The sequence below is a fragment of the Ranitomeya imitator genome, chromosome 9, assembly GCF_032444005.1.
Source record: "Ranitomeya imitator isolate aRanImi1 chromosome 9, aRanImi1.pri, whole genome shotgun sequence".
NCBI classification, from domain to species: domain Eukaryota; kingdom Metazoa; phylum Chordata; class Amphibia; order Anura; family Dendrobatidae; genus Ranitomeya; species Ranitomeya imitator.
The window spans coordinates 48,531,980-48,554,649 of record NC_091290.1 but is presented as its reverse complement, the minus strand read 5'-3'; the positions used below and the strand labels follow the sequence as shown (position 1 = coordinate 48,554,649).

Here is a 22,670-nt window from a genome sequence, read left to right as displayed (position 1 = left end):
GTTTCAAAAGAGGAGGCAAATGAGCTAGAGGCTGAGTCAGCAAGGTAAGCCAAAACTTGCTCTTGCTGTTCTGGCTTTAAAAGCGGTTTTCCTACTCCCAGAAAAGGGAGCGTTTGAGGCCTTCTGTAGCCAGACGACGAACCTGGCTCCACAGCTCCAGGCTTAGGTGCAATATTTTTTTTCCCACGACCACCTGATGCTCCACTACCACTACCATCATTACCAGCTGACACTGAACGCCCACGGCCACGACCTCTTCCACCAGACTTCCTCATTGTTTTAAAAACGTAACCAAAGTAATGGTATTTGTTGTTGTCAAACAACTTACACGATGAGCTATAACTTCAGTATGATTTAGATATCTGTTGTGAATTCTGTGGCTGAATTCACTCCTGTGGTCACAAGTGGTACTGCAGCTTCTGAGCTTCCTCCCTCAGGTGTTCTGGTGAGCTCGTTAACTGCTTCATTACTTAACTCCGCCTGATGCTGCTATCCTTGCTCCTTGTCAATGTTTCAGCGTTGGATCTGAGCTTCTCCTGATTGTTCCTGTGACCTGCTGCTCTGTATAGCTAAGTGCTTTTTGCTTTTTTGTTGCTTTTTTTCTGTCCAGCTTGTCTTTTGTTTTGCTGGAAGCTCTGAGACGCAAAGGGTGTACCGCCGTGCCGTTAGTTCGGCACGGTGGGTTATTTTTTTGCCCCCTTTGCGTGGTTTTGCTTTAGGGTTTTTTGTAGACTGCAAAGTTCGCTTTACTGTCCTCGCTCTGTCCTAGAATATCGGGCCCCACTTTGCTGAATCTATTTCATCCCTACGTTTTGTCTTTTCATCTTACTCACAGTCATTATATGTGGGGGGCTGCCTTTTCCTTTGGGGAATTTCTCTGGGGCAAGTCAGGCCTATTTTTCTATCTTCAGGTTAGCTAGTTTCTTAGGCTGTGCCGAGTTGCCTAGGTAGTTGTTAGGCGCAATCCACAGCCGCTTTTAGTTGTGTTTAGGATAGGATCAGGTGTGCAGTCTACAGAGTTTCCACGTCTCAGAGCTCGTTCTTGTATTTTTGGGTATTTGTCAGATCACTGTGTGCGCTCTGATCGCTAAGCACACTGTGTTTCTGGATTGCCTTCATAACACCTGTCATTAGCAAACACAACAGTACAAGGAGCCAAACTAATGATTCTCAATAGAGGGAAAGAAAAAGTTCTGACATCATTTTTTTTTTTTTTTTCTGCTCTGTGTTCACTTTTTTTTTTTTTTTCCCCTAGACATTTGGGTGATTCTGGACACAGGTGTGGACATGGATATTCAGGGTCTGTGCTCTTCAATGGATAATCTCGTTATAAATGTACAAAAAATTCAAGATACTATTGATCAGAAATCTATGTTAGAACCAAGAATTCCTATTCCTGATTTGTTTTTTGGAGATAGAACTAAGTTTCTAAGTTTCAAAAATAATTGTAAGCTATTTCTGGCCTTGAAACCTCATTCTTCTGGTAATCCTATTCAACAGGTTTTGATTATTATTTCTTTTTTGCGCGGCGACCCTCAAGACTGGGCATTTTCTCTTGCGCCAGGAGACCCTGCATTGAGTAGTGTCGATGCGTTTTTCCTGGCGCTCGGATTGCTGTACGATGAGCCTAATTCAGTGCAGTGGATCAGGCTGAGAAAAATTTGCTGGCTTTGTGCCAGGGTCAGGATGATATAGAAGTATATTGTCAGAAATTTAGGAAATGGTCAGTACTCACTCAGTGGAATGAATCTGCGCTGGCAGCTTTGTTCAGAAAGGGTCTCTCTGAGGCTCTTAAGGATGTCATGGTGGGATTTCCTATGCCTGCTGGTTTGAATGAGTCTTTGTCTTTGGCCATTCAGATCGGTCGACGCTTGCGCGAGCGTAAATCTGTGCACCATTTGGCGGTACTGCCTGAGGTTAAACCTGAGCCTATGCAGTGCGATAGGACTATGACTAGAGTTGAACGGCAGGAATGCAGACGTCTGAATGGTCTGTGTTTCTACTGTGGTGATTCCACTCATGCTATTTCTGATTGTCCTAAGCGCACTAAGCGGTCCGCTAGGTCTGCCGTCATTGGTACTGTACAGTCCAAATTCCTTCTGTCCATTACCTTGATATGCTCTTTGTCGGCGTTTTCTGTCATGGCGTTTGTGGATTCGGGCGCTGCCCTGAATCTGATGGATTTGGATTATGCTAAACGTTGTGGGTTTTTCTTGGAGCCTTTGCGGTGTCCTATTCCATTGAGAGGAATTGATGCTACACCTTTGGCCAAGAATAAACCTCAATACTGGGCCCAGCTGACCATGTGCATGGCTCCTGCACATCAGGAAGTTATTCGCTTTCTGGTGTTGCATAATCTGCATGATGTGGTCGTGTTGGGGTTGCCATGGCTACAAACCCATAATCCAGTATTGGATTGGAATTCCATGTCGGTGTCCAGCTGGGGTTGTCAGGGGGTACATGGTGATGTTCCATTTTTGTCGATTTCATCATCCACCCCTTCTGAGGTCCCAGAGTTCTTGTCTGATTATCAGGATGTATTTGAAGAGCCCAAGTCCGATGCGCTACCTCCGCATAGGGATTGTGATTGTGCTATCAATTTGATTCCTGGTAGTAAATTCCCTAAAGGTCGATTATTTAATTTATCCGTGCCCGAACACGCCGCTATGCGCAGTTATGTGAAGGAATCCCTGGAGAAGGGACATATTCGCCCATCATCATCACCACTGGGAGCAGGGTTCTTCTTTGTAGCCAAGAAGGATGGTTCGCTGAGACCGTGTATTGATTACCGCCTTCTTAATAAGATCACTGTTAAATTTCAGTATCCCTTGCCATTGTTATCTGACTTGTTTGCTCGGATTAAGGGGGCTAGTTGGTTCACTAAGATAGATCTTCGTGGTGCGTATAATCTGGTGGGAATCAGGCAAGGAGATGAATGGAAAACTGCATTCAATACGCCCGAGGGTCATTTTGAGTATCTAGTGATGCCGTTCGGACTTGCCAATGCTCCATCTGTGTTTCAGTCTTTTATGCATGACATCTTCCGTGAGTATCTGGATAAATTCCTGATTGTTTACTTGGATGACATTTTGATCTTCTCAGATGATTGGGAGTCTCATGTGAAGCAGGTCAGAATGGTTTTTCAGGTCCTGCGTGCTAACTCTTTGTTTGTGAAGGGATCAAAGTGTCTCTTCGGTGTGCAGAAAGTTTCATTTTTGGGGTTCATCTTTACCCCTTCTACTATCGAGATGGATCCAGTTAAGGTCCAAGCCATCCAGGATTGGATTCAGCCGACATCTCTGAAAAGTCTGCAAAAGTTCCTGGGCTTTGCTAATTTTTATCGTCGCTTCATCTGTAATTTTTCTAGCATTGCCAAACCATTGACCGATTTGACCAAGAAGGGTGCTGATTTGGTTAATTGGTCTTCTGCTGCTGAGGAAGCTTTTCAGGAGTTGAAGCGTCGTTTTTGTTCTGCCCCTGTGTTGTGTCAGCCAGATGTTTCTCTTCCGTTCCAGGTCGAGGTTGATGCTTCTGAGATTGGAGCAGGGGCGGTTTTGTCACAGAGAGGTTCTGATTGCTCAGTGATGAAACCATGTGCTTTCTTTTCCAGGAAGTTTTCGCCCGCTGAGCGTAATTATGATGTGGGCAATCGAGAGTTGCTGGCCATGAAGTGGGCATTCGAGGAGTGGCGTCATTGGCTTGAAGGAGCTAAGCATCGCGTGGTGGTATTGACTGATCATAAGAACTTGACTTATCTCGAGTCTGCCAAGCGCTTGAATCCTAGACAGGCCCGTTGGTCGTTATTTTTTGCCCGCTTCGACTTTGTGATTTCGTACCTTCCGGGCTCTAAAAATGTGAAGGCGGATGCTCTGTCTAGGAGTTTTGTGCCCGACTCTCCGGGTTTATCTGAGCCAGCGGGTATCCTCAAGGAAGGAGTCATTGTGTCTGCCATCTCCCCTGATTTGCGGCGGGTGCTGCAAAAATTTCAGGCGAATAAACCTGATCGTTGTCCAGCAGAGAAACTGTTCGTCCCTGATAGGTGGACTAATAAACTTATCTCTGAACTTCATTGTTCGGTGTTGGCTGGTCATCCTGGAATCTTTGGTACCAGAGAGTTAGTGGCTAGATCCTTCTGGTGGCCATCTCTGTCACGGGATGTACGTACTTTTGTGCAGTCCTGTGGGATTTGTGCTAGGGCTAAGCCCTGCTGTTCTCGTGCCAGTGGGTTGCTTTTGCCCTTGCCGGTCCCAAAGAGGCCTTGGACACATATTTCGATGGATTTCATTTCTGACCTTCCCGTTTCTCAAAAGATGTCAGTCATTTGGGTGGTCTGTGATCGCTTTTCAAAAATGGTCCATCTGGTGCCCTTGGCTAAATTGCCTTCCTCCTCTGATTTGGTACCTTTGTTCTTTCAGCATGTGGTTCGGTTGCATGGCATTCCTGAGAATATTGTTTCTGACAGAGGTTCCCAGTTTGTTTCAAGGTTTTGGCGAGCCTTTTGTGGTAGGATGGGCATTGACCTATCCTTTTCCTCGGCTTTCCATCCTCAGACTAATGGCCAGACCGAACGAACCAATCAGACCTTGGAAACATATCTGAGATGTTTTGTTTCTGCAGACCAGGATGATTGGGTGTCCTTTTTGCCGTTGGCTGAGTTCGCCCTTAATAATCGGGCCAGCTCGGCTACCTTGGTTTCTCCATTTTTTTGCAATTCTGGGTTCCATCCTCGTTTCTCTTCAGGACAGGTTGAGTCTTCGGACTGTCCTGGTGTGGATTCTGTGGTGGATAGGTTGCAGCAGATCTGGACTCAGGTAGTGGACAATTTGATCTTGTCCCAGGAGAAAGCTCAACTTTTCGCTAATCGCAGACGCCGTGTGGGTCCCCGACTTCGTGTTGGGGATCTGGTTTGGTTATCTTCTCGTCATATTCCTATGAAGGTTTCCTCTCCTAAATTTAAACCTCGTTTTATTGGTCCGTATAGGATTTCTGAGGTTCTCAATCCTGTGTCTTTTCGTTTGACCCTCCCAGACTCCTTTTCCATACATAATGTATTCCATAGGTCGTTGTTGCGGAGATACGTGGCACCTATGGTTCCATCTGTTGAGCCTCCTGCCCCGGTTTTGGTGGAGGGGGAATTGGAGTATATTGTGGAGAAGATTTTGGATTCTCGTGTTTCTAGATGGAAACTCCAGTATCTGGTTAAATGGAAGGGTTATGCTCAGGAAGATAATTCCTGGGTTTTTGCCTCTGATGTTCATGCTTCCGATCTTGTTCGTGCCTTTCTTGCGGCTCATCCTGGTCGGCCTGGGGGCTCTGGTGAGGGTTCGGTGACCCCTCCTCAAGGGGGGGGTACTGTTGTGAATTCTGTGGCTGAATTCACTCCTGTGGTCACAAGTGGTACTGCAGCTTCTGAGCTTCCTCCCTCAGGTGTTCTGGTGAGCTCGTTAACTGCTTCATTACTTAACTCCGCCTGATGCTGCTATCCTTGCTCCTTGTCAATGTTTCAGCGTTGGATCTGAGCTTCTCCTGATTGTTCCTGTGACCTGCTGCTCTGTATAGCTAAGTGCTTTTTGCTTTTTTGTTGCTTTTTTTCTGTCCAGCTTGTCTTTTGTTTTGCTGGAAGCTCTGAGACGCAAAGGGTGTACCGCCGTGCCGTTAGTTCGGCACGGTGGGTTATTTTTTTGCCCCCTTTGCGTGGTTTTGCTTTAGGGTTTTTTGTAGACTGCAAAGTTCGCTTTACTGTCCTCGCTCTGTCCTATAATATCGGGCCCCACTTTGCTGAATCTATTTCATCCCTACATTTTGTCTTTTCATCTTACTCACAGTCATTATATGTGGGGGGCTGCCTTTTCCTTTGGGGAATTTCTCTGGGGCAAGTCAGGCCTATTTTTCTATCTTCAGGTTAGCTAGTTTCTTAGGCTGTGCCGAGTTGCCTAGGTAGTTGTTAGGCGCAATCCACAGCCGCTTTTAGTTGTGTTTAGGATAGGATCAGGTGTGCAGTCTACAGAGTTTCCACGTCTCAGAGCTCGTTCTTGTATTTTTGGGTATTTGTCAGATCACTGTGTGCGCTCTGATCGCTAAGCACACTGTGTTTCTGGATTGCCTTCATAACACCTGTCATTAGCAAACACAACAGATATCCCTTTACAGGTGGGTGAGACCGCAAGGAAAATCAGGCACAATGTTACACACTCTGTTTTCGGTGGCACCAAATGAGAGAGATGCCACACACGCAGGACTGTCACTCAAGCAGAAATGTCAATATTGATCTCCCACTTTTTTTTTTTATTTGTTCAGGGAGAATTTAGAAACCAAATAAAAAAAAATAGGCTTTCTATGGCCCACTATTTGAGAGAGAGAGATGGCACACCCAGGAGTCAAGACTGGCACACAAGCAGAAAGGGCAATATTAATCTCCCACTGATTTTTTTTTTTTCAGGGAGACTTTAGAAACAAAATAAAATAAAATGATTTTTTCAGGAAGAATTTAGAAACCAAATAAAATAAAATGTTTTTTTCAGGGAGAATTTAGAAACCAAATAAAAAAAAATAGCCTTTCTATGGCCCAGTGCCCACTATTTAAGAGAGAGAGATGGCACACCCAGGAGTCAAGACTGGCACACAAGCAGAAAGGGCAATATTAATCTCCCACTGATTTTTTTTTCTTTTTTCAGGGAGAATTTAGAAACACAATAAAAAAAATAGCCTTTCTATGGCCCAGTGCCCACTATTTGAAAGAGAGAGATGGCACACCCAGGAGTCAGGAGTGGCACACAAGCAGAAAGGGCAATATTAATCTCCCACTGATTTCTTTTGGATTTTTTCAGGGAGAATTTAGAAACACAATAAAAAAAAATAGGCTTTTTATGGCCCACTATTTGAGAGAGAGAGATGGCACACCCAGGAGTCAAGACTGGCACACAAGCAGAAAGGGCAATATTAACCTCCCACTGATTTTTTTTTTTCAGGGAGACTTTAGAAACAAAATAAAATGAAATGATTTTTTCAGGAAGAATTTAGAAACCAAATAAAATAAAATGATTTTTTCAGGGAGAATTTAGAAACCAAATAAAAAAAAAGCCTTTCTATGGCCCAGTGCCCACTATTTGAGAGAGGGATGGCACACCCAGGAGTCAAGACTGGCACACAAGCAGAAAGGGCAATATTAATCTCCCACTGATTTCTTTTTTATTTTTTCAGGGAGAATTTAGAAACACAATTAAAAAAAAAATAGGCTTTCTATGGCCCACTATTTGAGAGAGAGAGATGGCACACCCAGGAGTCAAGACTGGCACACAAGCAGAAAGGGCAATATTAATCTCCCACTGATTTTTTTTTTCAGGGAGACTTTAGAAACAAAATAAAATGAAATGATTTTTTCAGGAAGAATTTAGAAACCAAATAAAATAAAATGATTTTTTCAGGGAGAATTTAGAAACCAAATAAAAAAAAAGCCTTTCTATGGCCCAGTGCCCACTATTTGAGAGAGAGATGGCACACCCAGGAGTCAAGACTGGCACACAAGCAGAAAGGGCAATATTAATCTCCCACTGATTTCTTTTTGATTTTTTCAGGGAGAATTTAGAAACACAATACAAAAAAAATAGGCTTTCTATGGCCCAGTGCCCACTATTTGAGAGAGAGAGATGGCACACCCAGGAGTCAAGACTGGCACACAAGCAGAAAGGGCAATATTAATCTCCCACTGATTTTTTTTTTCAGGGAGACTTTAGAAACAAAATAAAATAAAATGATTTTTTCAGGAAGAATTTAGAAACCAAATAAAATAAAATGATTTTTTCAGGGAGAATTTAGAAACCAAATAAAAAAACAACTAGCCTTTCTATGGCCCAGTGCCCACTATTTGAGAGAGAGAGATGGCACACCCAGGAGTCAAGACTGGCACACAAGCAGAAAGGGCAATATTAATCTCCCACTGATTTTTTTTTTATTTTTTCAGGGAGAATTTAGAAACACAATAAAAAAAAATAGGCTTTCTATGGCCCACTATTTGAGAGAGAGAGATGGCACACCCAGGAGTCAGGAGTGGCACACAAGCAGAAAGGCCAATATTAATCTCCCACTGATTTTTTTTTATTTTTTCAGGGAGAATTTAGAAACCAAATAAAAAAAAAATAGGCTTTCTATGGCCCACTATTTGAGAGAGAGAGATGGCACACCCAGGAGTCAAGACTGGCACACAAGCAGAAAGGGCAATATTAATCTCCCACTGATTTTTTTTCTCAGGGAGACTTTAGAAACAAAATAAAATGAAATGATTTTTTCAGGAAGAATTTAGAAACCAAATAAAATAAAATGATTTTTTCAGGGAGAATTTAGAAACCAAATAAAAAAAAAGCCTTTCTATGGCCCAGTGCCCACTATTTGAGAGAGAGATGGCACACCCAGGAGTCAAGACTGGCACACAAGCAGAAAGGGCAATATTAATCTCCCACTGATTTCTTTTTGATTTTTTCAGGGAGAATTTAGAAACACAATAAAAAAAAAATAGGCTTTCTATGGCCCAGTGCCCACTATTTAAGAGAGAGAGATGGCACACCCAGGAGTCAAGACTGGCACACAAGCAGAAAGGGCAATATTAATCTCCCACTGATTTTTTTTTTCAGGGAGACTTTAGAAACAAAATAAAATAAAATGATTTTTTCAGGAAGAATTTAGAAACCAAATAAAATAAAATGATTTTTTCAGGGAGAATTTAGAAACCAAATAAAAAAAAAACTAGCCTTTCTATGGCCCAGTGCCCACTATTTGAGAGAGAGAGATGGCACACCCAGGAGTCAAGACTGGCACACAAGCAGAAAGGGCAATATTAATCTCACACTGATTTTTTTTTTATTTTTTCAGGGAGAATTTAGAAACACAATAAAAAAAAATAGGCTTTCTATGGCCCACTATTTGAGAGAGAGAGATGGCACACCCAGGAGTCAGGAGTGGCACACAAGCAGAAAGGCCAATATTAATCTCCCACTGATTTTTTTTTATTTTTTCAGGGAGAATTTAGAAACCAAATAAAAAAAAAATAGGCTTTCTATGGCCCACTATTTGAGAGAGAGAGATGGCACACCCAGGAGTCAAGACTGGCACACAAGCAGAAAGGGCAATATTAATCTCCCACTGATTTCTTTTTGATTTTTTCAGGGAGAATTTAGAAACACAATAAAAAAAAAATAGGCTTTCTATGGCCCAGTGCCCACTATTTTAAAGAGAGAGATGGCACACCCAGGAGTCAGGAGTGGCACACAAGCAGAAAAGGCAATATTAATCTCCCACTGATTTCTTTTTGATTTTTTCAGGGAGAATTTAGAAACACAATAAAAAAAAAGCCTTTCTATGGCCCAGTGCCCACTATTTGAGAGAGAGATGGCACACCCAGGAGTCAAGACTGGCACACAAGCAGAAAGGGCAATATTAATCTCCCACTGATTTCTTTTTGATTTTTTCAGGGAGAATTTAGAAACACAATAAAAAAAAATAGGCTTTCTATGGCCCAGTGCCCACTATTTGAGAGAGAGAGATGGCACACCCAGGAGTCAAGACTGGCACACAAGCAGAAAGGGCAATATTAATCTCCCACTGATTTTTTTTTTCAGGGAGACTTTAGAAACAAAATAAAATAAAATGATTTTTTCATGAAGAATTCAGAAACCAAATAAAATAAAATGATTTTTTCAGGGAGAATTTAGAAACCAAATAAAAAAAAAACTAGCCTTTCTATGGCCCAGTGCCCACTATTTGAGAGAGAGAGATGGCACACCCAGGAGTCAAGACTGGCACACAAGCAGAAAGGGCAATATTAATCTCCCACTGATTTTTTTTTTATTTTTTCAGGGAGAATTTAGAAACACAATAAAAAAAAATAGGCTTTCTATGGCCCACTATTTGAGAGAGAGAGATGGCACACCCAGGAGTCAGGAGTGGCACACAAGCAGAAAGGCCAATATTAATCTCCCACTGATTTTTTTTTATTTTTTCAGGGAGAATTTAGAAACCAAATAAAAAAAAAATAGGCTTTCTATGGCCCACTATTTGAGAGAGAGAGATGGCACACCCAGGAGTCAAGACTGGCACACAAGCAGAAAGGGCAATATTAATCTCCCACTGATTTCTTTTTGATTTTTTCAGGGAGAATTTAGAAACACAATAAAAAAAAAATAGGCTTTCTATGGCCCAGTGCCCACTATTTGAAAGAGAGAGATGGCACACCCAGGAGTCAGGAGTGGCACACAAGCAGAAAAGGCAATATTAATCTCCCACTGATTTCTTTTTGATTTTTTCAGGGAGAATTTAGAAACACAATAAAAAAAAGGCTTTCTATGACCCAGTGCCCACTATTTGAAAGAGAGAGATGGCACACCCAGGAGTCAGGAGTGGCACACAAGCAGAAAGGGCAATATTAATCTCCCACTGATTTCTTTTTGATTTTTTCAGGGATAATTTAGAAACACTATATAAAAAAAAATAGGCTTTCTATGGCCTACTAGTTGAGAGAGAGAGATGGCACACCCAGGAGTCAGGAGTGGCACACAAGCAGAAAGGGCAATATTAATCTCCCACTGATTTTTTTAAATTTTTTAGAAACCCAATAAAAAAAAATTAATAGGCTTTCTATGGCCCACTATTTGAGAGAGAGATGGCACACTCAGGACTGGCACAGAAGCCCAAAGGCCAATATTAATCTCCCACTGTATTTTTTTTATCAGGGAGAATTTATAAACCCCACAAAAAAAAAACAGAAAAATGAAAAGGCTTTCTATGGCCCACTATGTGAGAGAGATGGCACACACAGGGATGGCACTCTAGCAGAAATGCCAATCTTAATCTCCCACAAAAAAAAAAAAAAACAGGGACTGTCCTACAATTACTATCTCCCTGCAGTAATCTCAGCCAGGTATGGCAGGCAGCAATAAGGAGTGGACTGATGCACAAATGAAATAAAAAGTGTGGACAAACAAACAAGATAGCTGTGCAGAAAGGAAGGAACAACAGGATTTGTGCTTTGAAAAAAGCAGTTGGTTTGCACAGCGGCGTACACACAGCAATGCAGCTATCAGGGAGCCTTCTAGGGCAGCCCAATGAGCTACAGCGCTGAGGGAAAAAAAAATGTAGCTTCCACTGTCCCTGCAAACAAAAGGTGGTGTTGGACAGTGGAAATCGCTACAGCACAAGCGGTTTGGTGGTTAATGGACCCTGCCTAACGCTATCCCTGCTTCTGACGAAGCGGCAGCAACCTCTCCCTAGGCTCAGATCAGCAGCAGTAAGATGGCGGTCGGCGGTAACGCCCCTTTATAGCCCCTGTGACGCCGCAGACAGCAAGCCAATCACTGCAATGCCCTTCTCTAAGATGGTGGGGACCAGGACCTATGTCATCACGCTGCCCACACTCTGCGTCCACCTTCATTGGCTGAGAAATGGCACTTTTCGCGTAATTGAAACGCGACTTTGGCGCGAAAGTCGCGTACCGCATGGCCGACCCCACACAAGGGTCGGATCGGGTTTCATGAAACCCGACTTTGCCAAAAGTCGGCGACTTTTAAAAATGAACGATCCGTTTCGCTCAACCCTAGTATACAGCATCATTAGAAAAGTGACATTTAAGTACATTTCGCATGAACCTGTTTACATCACATATGGTGGAAAATAAACCAAATTCACAGGATGGAGCAAAGTTCATTTCTAATGATAGTAGTTTGATTTGTTCCTGATTTAGGGGAAAGGATAAAAAGTTGATGACATTGTTGTAATTCACCTATGACTAGTTGGCCCGTGCAAAATTTTCGCACATTGGTTGTCGGGGGCGCAGACAATTTCAGGAAAATCAACCTGGTCAAATGTTAATGTATTTAATGAGATGATGAACACAGAGAGGTATTTATGTATGTAGATTGGTAATACAATACACTGGTTTGATAAGTAGAGGCTAAAAAAATGTCTTGAGGTTGTGGTGCCACCTGCAGGTTATTATTTTTTTCTGCAGGTTTCTGAAAATGAGTGTTTAAACTGTATTTACTGATCAAATCGTGAATGTGTGGTTTGTTTGTGTCTTTTCTTGCTGATGGGGCAAGTTTACCTTTCAAATGGTGTATTATTTGTGTGTGTGGGGAGAAGTAATCACCAAAAAAGCAATGCATGTTTACAAATGTGTTTCCATATGGGACTTACCATTTGTGTGTGTGGGGAGAAGTGATCACTGAAAAAGCAGTGCATGTTTATAACTGTGTTTGCATATGTGACTCACCTGCAGTGAAGTGTAAAATCCTCAAATTTGCCTGAAATGGGCTGGACAAGCACTTCGGGAAGCTCGAAAGACCCCAAAGCAAATGCCACCTGCAGGTAATTTGACCTTTGAAATGGTGTATCATTTGTGTGTGTCGGTGGAGTATAAACGGAGCTACTTGAGGTTGTGGGGCCAGCTGCAGGTTATTGTTTTTTTCTGCAAGTTTCTGAAAACTAATGTTTAAACTGTATGTAATGATCAAATTGTGAATGTGTGGTTTGTTTGTGTCTTTTCTTGCTGAAGATGGCAAGTTTACCGTTCAAATGGTGTATTATTTGTGTGTGTGTGGGGAGAAGTAATCACCGAAAAAGCAGTGCATGTTTACAAATGTGTTTGCATATGTGCCTCACCTCCAGTGAAGTGTGTAATCCTCGAATTTGCCTGAAATAGGCTGGGCAAGCACTTCGGCAAGCTGGAAAGACCCCAAGGCAAATGCCACCTGCAGGTAATTTGACCTTTGAAATGGTGTATCATTTGTGTGTGTCAGTATAAACGGAGCAGGTATACAATTGAATAGGCAGTTCATGTTTACAAATGTGTTTGCTTATGTGACTCGCCTTCAGTGAAGTGTGCAATCCTCCAATGTGCCTGAAATCGGATGGGCAAGGAGTTCGGCAAGCTGGAAAGCCCCTAATGCAAATGACAGGATTTGTTTGTGATGTCGGTAAGCAGCTTTGTGGTAGTGTGCTTTGGAGTAGTGTGGTGCCACCTGCAGGTCATTTTTCCTTACTACAGGTTTATGAAAATTAATGTTTAAACTGTATTTTGTGATCACATCGTGGATGTGTGGTTTGTTTGGCTATTTTCTTGCTGAAGGGGTCAAGTTTCTCTTTCAAATGGTGTATCATTTGTGTGTGTGGATGCAGTATGAACGGAGATACAAAGTAGTCACCGAAAAAGAGTGTTTAGAAATAATATATTAGGATTCCTCAGATCGTATTTGGGTGTCTTTATGAGCTCTGATGTTTTCTTCCTCTCCATCTGTTGCAAGTTTTGACAGCATTCTGGGTTTGTTTCTTGTAATAAGAGTTTTTTTTAAGCCTGCAAGGGATCAGAATCAGAGTCCTAGGTTGCATCACTAAACAGCTAAAAACCCAATTTCACTAATATTTTTTATGACAGTGAACACAGTAACAGTCTTAGGACCATATCACAAGCATCCAAACATTTTATTACCTGTCACAAAAATAAGGCATCATCATTAAAAATCTATACCATTGGACAAATAAAAAAAATAAAAATGGAGGATCCTCAAAAATAGAGAAGCATGGTGGATTTTTAAATTAAATACATGAGTACCTGCTGGACTCAACTTCTGCAAGGATATCGTGTTATATCATTAAATAAAAATTAGCACTCTGCTGCAAAATATTTCTATTCATTCATTGCTCTTATATCATCAAAACTTTAACATACTGTGTGTTAGGTCTCGAGTTCCATCTCCGCTGCGGTCTCCCATTCTTATCCAGCCGCAGTGGAGTCTGCTCAGCAGGGACGTCGGTCCCAGCGTCTTGCTCAGTCTCACTCTGTACAGAGAGTTACTGCTGCTTCTTCAGCTTCTGCCATTAAAGTCAGTGCTGGTCAGCAGCGAGCGGACTTCTCTGGGACTAAGTCCTTGTCTGCACACACTGAGCATGCCCAGGGCAAGATCTCCCGTTGGAGATCGAGGGTCATGTGCTCAGGCTCTGCAGCACATTCCATTGGTCCTCTTGGCAGGTCTTGGAAGGGCAAAGTTTCTGTGGTCACTTCCTGTGCTGCAACTATATAAACTGCGCATGACCGCACGGCCATGCGCTAGTGTACAATTGTTAATGTGTGTATGTTGTGAGTGCAAGTCGTCCTTGGATACCCCTACCCTATTGAATGTCTGTTCGCGGAAGGTGTATGGTTGCTATCTAGCGCCCGACTTAGCCTACAGCACGAATCACACATTACAGCGTCCAGTTGCTGTGACTGCCAGTACGGCGCCGTGCACTTCCTCTGTGCTTTCCTTACCCAAGCCTGGGTGGTTAGTGGCGTTCGTCAGTGCGGCACCGCATGCACTCTTGTGCCTTAATATCGTTATTTAGTTTCCTTACACACCCAGTTGCGGTGTTATGCCAGCAAGGGTCTAATCGGACTTCAATCCTAGTTGGGGTTGAGTTCGCTGACTACTTGCTCGCGCTCTATGTGCGGTACCGCGGTCCTGTGACGCAACAGGATCGCTTCCTTCACACTGGGTGAAGTTTAACCCACGTGTGTATACTTATGAGTACCGCCATATAGTCTGTCATTACTTAGCAGCAGGTTCCATCACTGCACGGTGGACCCCGGGCTGCGAATGCACCATACTCTATCTGTCTTAATATTTGGTGCGTTCCGCTAGCCCTAACACTGTGAACAGCTATTTATTTCTCAGTGTTTAGTTGAAAAACTAATAAGTAATACATTTTATCAGGTACAGACTTGGGCTGAAATTCAGCCCTGGCATTTGAAATCACACAGGCCCATGTTGTCCCCGTCCCCAAGCACCAGATGAAATATATTATTAATATTACTCTGGATGGAGGAAAGGAATATTTTCTACAACACCAATATTTGTAATGATACCTGTTGCCTGCTGGGGTGATGGAGTCAGCGACTTTGTGCTCCATCACAACTCTTAACAGTATGGGTGTCTTGAGAACACCAATTCTGTTAACAATGAAGCAGACAAGGCAGCCCACGACCAGACAGGCCCTTCTGGCATTTGCCAGAATTGCCAGATGGCCAGTCCGGCCTGCATTTTATCTGTCTATGCCAATTGTATGTACCAGAGATGGTTAATACAACACACTGAAGAAGTATACCATGTTTTGCTCTATCTGTTTTATGCAGTTTTGTTTTTCATTGATTGTTTAATTATATCACTAGTGTGTGCACCGGAGTAGGAAGCTACGTAAGCACAACAGTGTGGAACACCGGACACCATGACTAAGGGAGCTCACAGCACTAGAGACGGGTAGATGTTGTATGCACACCTAATAAAAGAAGATTTGTTTCTCTGTGAAGCTGGACTACCTCATTTGTTCCTCTGTTTGTGGCGTCCAGGTGGTACACTGTCTGTGCTCTGCATCATGTAACTTACATACAATGGGGAGCCAGATTACTTATTTCGCTGAAAAACGTATGACATGTTCAAAAGTTTCGTCTTAAAAGACATTTTCATTTTCTCTTTTAGAAAAGTATGATATGTAGAACAAGTCAATCTACATTGAAAAGTATATATATAGATCCTACAACTTCTGCTTCTGTTGCTAAATATGAAAATTCCAAGATTCAGTCATTCATTGTTTGGACCGTTGTGCAAAACACGATCACTTTTCATGTGCATATTCATGTACATATATATTCCTGAATTAGTTCTTAACTGTTACTGTATATTCTGCTTTTACTAGAAGTTGTATCATCTTTGCCCTGAAATTACATTTTTGCTGCCAGAAAAGTTCTTTAATTTATTTTGCCAAATGATAGAGATTTGGCTGTTATGGTATATACAGGGTGGGTCATGTATATGGATACACCTAAATAAAATGGCAATGGTTGGTGTTTGTGGCACATTAGTATATGGGAGGGGAAAAACTTTTCAAGATGGATAGTGACCATGGCGGCCATTTTGAAGTCGGCCATTTTGGATCCAACTTTATTTTTTCCAATGGGCAGAAGTTCATGTGACACATCAAACTTATTGAGAATTTCACAAGAAAAACAATGGTGTGCTTGGTTTTAATGTAACTTTATTCTTTCATGAGTTATTTAAAAGTTTCTCTTTGTTTGCAGCCATTGACATGTTGCAGAGGTTAACAAGAGAGGAGCGGATAGAAATTGTGTTGATGTCTGGTGACCGCAGTAACCGGGTCATTGCAGCGGATTTCAATGCAAGACACCCTACACAAGACAACTGTCACCCTCCCTATGTTATTTAGGTGTATCCATATAAATGGCCCACCCAAAAAAGTTTGCCTCGTCACTGAACATAATGTTCTGTGTAAACTGAGGGTCCTGTTCCAATTTTTGTTTTGCCCATTCTGCAAATTCAGCACTCCATCTTGGTCACCCTCGTTTAGATGCTGCAGCAGCTGGATTTTGTAAAGGTGCCATTTGAGTAACTAATATCCATCGACAGATGCAAGATCAGCACTCTGAATTTGCAGAATGGGCAAAACAAAAATTGGAACAAGACCCTCAGTTTACACAAAACATTATGTTCAGTGATGAGGCAAACTTTTTTGGGTGGGCCACTTATACTGATATACCTAAATAACATGGGAATGATGACAGTTTTCTTGCATAGGGTGTCTTGTATTGAAATCTGCTGCAATGACCCGGGGACTGTGTTCAACAGACATCAACACAATTTCTGTTTCTGTCTGCTCCTCACGTGTTAACCTCTGCGGCATGTCAATGGCTGTAAACAAAGAGAAACTTGTAAATAACTAGTAAAAGAATAAAGTTACGTTAAAACCAAGCACACCATTGTTTTTCTTGTGAAATTCTCAATAAGTTTGATGTGCCACATGAACCTCTACCCATTGGAAAAAATAAATTTGGATCCAAAATGGCCAACTTCAAAATGGCCGCCATGGTCACCACCCATCGTGAAAAGTTTCCCCCTCCCATATACTAATGTGCCGCAAATAGGAAGTTGATGTCACCAACCATTCCCATTTTGTTTAGGTGTATCCATATACATGGCCCACCCTGTATATTTATAATTATGTATTATAATTGCTATTAAATAATTATTGTGCTGAACATAACTTAAAATCCAGAAGTTGGATAAATGTTTTGAGTAGGTTAAACTTATAATATATTTAGTAGACTGTTTAAAAGAGTTGTTCAGTCAGAATATATTGATGACCTGTCTGTAGGATAGACCATTAATATAATATTGTAGTGGTCCGATACCTGGCACCACAACTAATCAACTGTTACAAGCTTAAGATGTAAACACATGGAATGGAGATGCATTGCGCACCTCCATTTAATGTGTAGTAGCCAATCCCAGGCACTGCAGAACAGCTCCTGTTCAAAAGAGTAGAAGCTCTTCTGCAGCATCCAGCAGCGGCTGCTATTGAATTTGAATACATAGTGTCGCTGCATTCAATACGTTTATATCAAGGCACCACAGGAGCTTGTAGTCTTGCGGACACGTCATCAGTACATTTTGACGAGAAACCCACTTTAAGGTGCAAAACTAACTGCCCTACATTTAGATTAAAAGGCCTAAATCCCACACTAGATTTGGGCAGGTGCAACACAGTTTTTGAAAGATGGCTGTCATGTTTTTATTTTTACCATAAATGATATATAAACAGTAAATATTATTTTATTTTACTAGGATAACTGTACCTGGGACCCACCTGATAATAAATGTATATACTATGAATGTCATAAAGTGAATGGACAATTTATCTTGAAGGAAAAGTATCCATTGTGCAGTGTACATAATCAAAGTGACTGCTCACTGGTAGGTTCCAATTAAACAGTTCTATACATTCTATTAAATCTTATGCTGTGTTATTTCAGTATTATATCATTGTGTATTATTCTGCAGTTCTCCATAATCTACTTGTATTTTTAAGTTTACATACTATATTTCTACTTTTACATAAGCTGTTGTTCTCGAATAAAACTCTGGTTCAATTCTGGTCTAAATCATTGTAGCACACTTATACAATGCACTTAGATGATGCACGAGCAGACTAAAAAAAGCATTGATTTGTTTTGTAGCCAGTTGGAGGTTTATTGGAAAACGTTGGCATGTACATTTTCTCATTACCTTATTTTTTGGACTATAAGACGCACTTTTTTCCTCCAAAATTGTGAAGGAAAATGGGGGGGGTGCGTCTTGTAGTCCGTATGTACCAGCTCTGGCTGTGGTGGGGAAGTGGCAGCAGGTCACAGAGGCAGGAGTCGGCTGCTGAGACTGACTCCTGTGCCCGCTGCTAAATAGAAATGAGTATTCACTGCATTCCATGCCCAGGGGCATAGAGGGCAATGAATATTCATTTATCTTTAATAGTATCCTGGTATGATTGGCCAACATGCTCGTCCTGGTATGCATGGCCCCATCCTTATCCTGATATGATTGCCCCCACCCCAATCCTGGTATGCATGGACCCATCCAAAAACATTTAAAAAAAAATTGCAAACACTGTCACAGCACATGCATGGAGAGCCGGTTTGTTGGCAGTGACACAGCCGCGACAAATGCAGCTACAGCGCTGGTCAGATGGCGCCATCCGGGAAGCCGGGTTCCCTCTGCAGCTTATTCAGTAAGTACTATAGCTTGCCGAGTAAGAGGGAATCCGAACATATTTGCTCAACTCTACACATGACACCTAGCTTGAGTGAACTCTTGAGTAAATGAGCTATGCATGTCTGATATTACCAGTTGTCAGTATCAGGCAAAATTTGGTAGATGCCAAGACCTACTGCACGACCATTATCATTGCAGTAAACATGCTATACACTTATAGAGTGGACTGTAGACAGTGGACTATTATCTGATGGTGATAACTTACATGTACCTGGTGCTAGTTCTGTCTGTGTTCATTACAGGACAATGACAGATTTTCGTATGAAAGCACCCTATTGTCACAATTTCTCATCAGAAAAAAAATTATTTCTTATGACGTAGTATACTCGTGATTTTAACTTCTCTATACTTATTATTCACAATCTACAGGGGTATACGTACAAACAGCTTCCAGACGAATGCTGTGGGCAATGTGTCCAGACAGCCTGCATCATAACAATTATGAACATTACCACAATATTGCAGGTAACAGTATTGCTTTAAACTATTGTGAAAGAAAATTGGAACCCTCTCTCTTGTACATGATAAAAGATTGCTTGTTGTTAGCCTAATCTTCTCACTAAAGCTAATAGCTTTAGACAGTGTTCACATATTCCTGTCAAGGTTTTATTTTTTGAGATTTTGAGACTCTTGGCAAATCATTGGATTTTTGACGTAAATGTGGCAAAAAAGTGCAACTCGACCACTTTACGCAAACACAGCTTTGATATTACATTTGTATTTGAACAAGTATTTTTGTACAGATATAAATGCAATACTCTTTGTAGTTTTTACTCAAGAACCATAACTTTTTACTTTTAGACTTCATTTAACACAGCTATTTGAAGGCTTGCATTTTGTGGCATGAGTTGTAGTTTTGAATGGCATCATCAAAGAGGTTTTCCCATGAACAAAGTACATTTTCATTAATACAACTTTAGATAATAATTTCCACAATCAAATGTATTAAAAAAAACATGTTCCTGTCTTGAGATTATCTTGTAAATGTGCCCCTGCAGTGTATTGTGTAATGGCTGTGTCTGACCGTGCAGGAGAGTATACAGACATTACAGTATGGGTTTGCAGCTGACTCTTTTGTAAGGTAAACATGTTTTGAAACAGGCAGGGAAATATTTTTGCCTACGGAAACCAGGAGCAGCGATCCCCTGCTGTCCTGTCTGTATCCTCTCTTTTGCTTCCTCCCTTGCCAAGGAGATGTGGTATGATGAGACCTTGTTCCTGCAGGGTCAGACACGGCCATTGCAGGGGCACATTTATAAGATTGTCTCAGGACAGGAAAACATGTTTAACACTTACATTTATGAAACTTATTTCTATTCCAAGACTAATTAACTAAAGTGTATTTCGTTCATGGAACAACACTTTTAATTTTACCACATAATGTCCTGAAAGACAAGAAAAAAATCAAAGTGGGTAACTTTTTTTACAATTTCAATACTGTTATGATTATAGCAAGTTTATGTTTTTTTCATTTTAAAAAAAGGTCTTCAGTCGTTATATTCTGAGACCCGTCATTTTTTAGCATTCTGTCAGTAGAGTAGTAGGAGGGGTTGTTTTCTTGCAGGACAAGCTGTAGTCTTAGTGATATATTATTTGGATTAATTGTTCAAATTAATTTTTTATCCCTTTTTATTCCTTTTTTTTTGCTCGGTGACACGATCAAAAACAGCAATGCTGCCAATTTGATTTTTTTTTCCATTATGGCATTCATTGCGTGAGATGAATAGTTTTGTATTTTATTAGTTTAGACCATTATGGATGTGGTGATACCAAATAAATATTTTTTTTTATTTTTTTAGATTTTATTATTTTGATTATGGGAAAAGGGGGGAGGTGATTTCTCTTTATTTTTTAATTTTTTTTGCAAGTTATATTAACTCCCTTAGGCAATGCAATACATACAGTATACATAATTGAAGTCCAGTCACAGATTTGGCTTCATAGGAATAGTAGCATAGCAGACACAGGGTCCAAAAGTAGGCTCTCACGGTCACGACAACTCATCAACACCCTGCAATCATGTTGGGGGGAGATGGTCAACAAAGAAGACCTACAACTCCATCCCAAACCACCTAAATTCCACCATTAATGGCATATAAGAGGTGAATTTGTTGATTGGACTAAGCTTTGATCACAGCAGTTACTTTCAGGTGCCAGCTGTACAATGAAGCCGGCACCAGATATATGTATTGGACTGAGCTTCTGAGCCTCTGCATATTGAAGGAGCATTTCCACTGTACATGTATGGTCCAGGTCGGCAAGGGGTTAATATGTCACATGGGGAAAAATACATGTGGTAAGAGAAGAAAAATACATCAACAACAATATTCTTTCCGGATCTGCCATGTAAATAGCATCAGCACGAAGTCCTTTGATCATAATAGTGGAAAACAGTAACAACATGCAACAGTATTAGATAAATATTCCTGAACTTAAGACTAATGTCATTGGGATGGAATTTCAGCTCCATCGAATTGTGTATGACAACAACAAAAAATAAATACCAAGACCACCATTTTCATTTCTTCTAGCCTGGGCAAACCTGGTCAGAGCCTAATAATTACTGCAGCTACTATGAATGTGTTTCAACTGAAAACAAGTTTGAACTTGTCCATAAAGAAAAAGAGTGCCAAAATACAACCTGTGCATTGGTAAGTTACTCTTTATTATTGTAAAATATATTTTAACAGATAAAGCTGTATCGCTGAAGAGTAGTCTTTAAAGTCAATCAGATCAGATGAAAGATTGGTTGATACAATTATGTTCTTCCACAGCCATTATACAAATTTTAGTAACAACTTACTAACTGTACAAATTCACTAGATTATTACAAAACCCTCAGCAGGCTGCAATCTCTACAACCATTGGCTGAGCCTATACATGTTGCAAAGGTTGGCACGACTCACAAGGTACCATCTTGATAACTTGCATGAGGTTAGCTTGTTAGGATTAAGACAACTTAAAGATATTGTCCGGGACTAGAGATGGGTGAACCTGAACTGTAAAGTTTAGGACCGTACTGAACACATAGTGTTCGGTCACTAGGTTCCGAACACGGGTTTCCATGGGAAACCCATGTTACAGTTCGGGTCCAGTTCGGGTCCAGGGCGGCTGTAAAAGAAAGCATAAAATTAGCAATAAACATTATAAATATTATACTTACCTGTCCAGAGATGCGTCCCCCTGTCCCGCTGTCTCCTGGCTGCATCTGCTTCCGTGGCCACCCATTACCTTCCGGCGGCATTCACTGTACTCAGCAGTCTTCGGCTTTTTCTGGCAGTATTCATGCGGTGATGTCATTACACGAACACTGCCGGGAAAAGCCGAAGACTGCCAAGTGCAGTGAATACCGCCAGAAGGTAATGAGTGGCCCCGGAAGTAGATGCAGCTAGGAGACAGCGGGACAGCAGGACGCGTCCCTGGACAGGTAAGTAAAATTATAATGTTTTTTATTAATTTTATTCTGTCTTTAACAGCCCCATCCTATATCTGTAAAGTCAAAGTTTAAGGTTTGGACGCAAGTTCGCATCATCTCCGGCTCCGAACTCGAATTTTACAGAAAAACTTGGGCAAACACATCGATCCCAAACATGGGGGGGGGTGTGGGGGGGGTTTGCCCATCACTATTTGGGACATTAACATTAATGGTCTATTCTTATGCAAAAATGCTGAAACTTTTCAAAGTGTTTTATTCCAGAATTCTTGCTTAAACACTTTAATAAATCGAGGCCTAAATTTTAAATGTTCCAGCTGAGAAATTCACATGATGGTGATTGCATACTAATTATTCCTTTGGGTAATTCAACATATTTTGTCATACTTTAGGGATCTAAATATGAAAAATTTGAAGGTCAGTGCTGCGGCGAGTGTGTAAAAGTCAACTGCACTTTAGAGTTGCCAGACCATACAATCAAAATCTTAACGGTAAGATTATGAATATTTAATGTGCTTGCCCCCTATTTGGCTCACCAAATTAATCTTTGGCTCACGCAGGCAGAAAACTAATAATATTTATGCAAAAAAAATTCTGTGCCT

At 41.2% G+C, this 22,670-nt stretch overlaps 1 protein-coding gene across 1 annotated transcript in view; it reads left to right on the top strand.

The window, feature by feature from the left end:
- LOC138648607 (mucin-2-like) overlaps window positions 1-21,617 on the top strand; it is a 195,918-nt gene extending 174,301 nt beyond the window's left edge. The window contains exons 33-34 of the mRNA XM_069738394.1: window positions 21,167-21,286; window positions 21,459-21,617. Coding sequence (XP_069594495.1) covers window positions 21,167-21,286; window positions 21,459-21,617 — 279 coding nt within the window. The remainder of the gene's footprint in view (window positions 1-21,166; window positions 21,287-21,458) is intronic.
- Window positions 21,618-22,670: the final 1,053 nt, after the last annotated feature.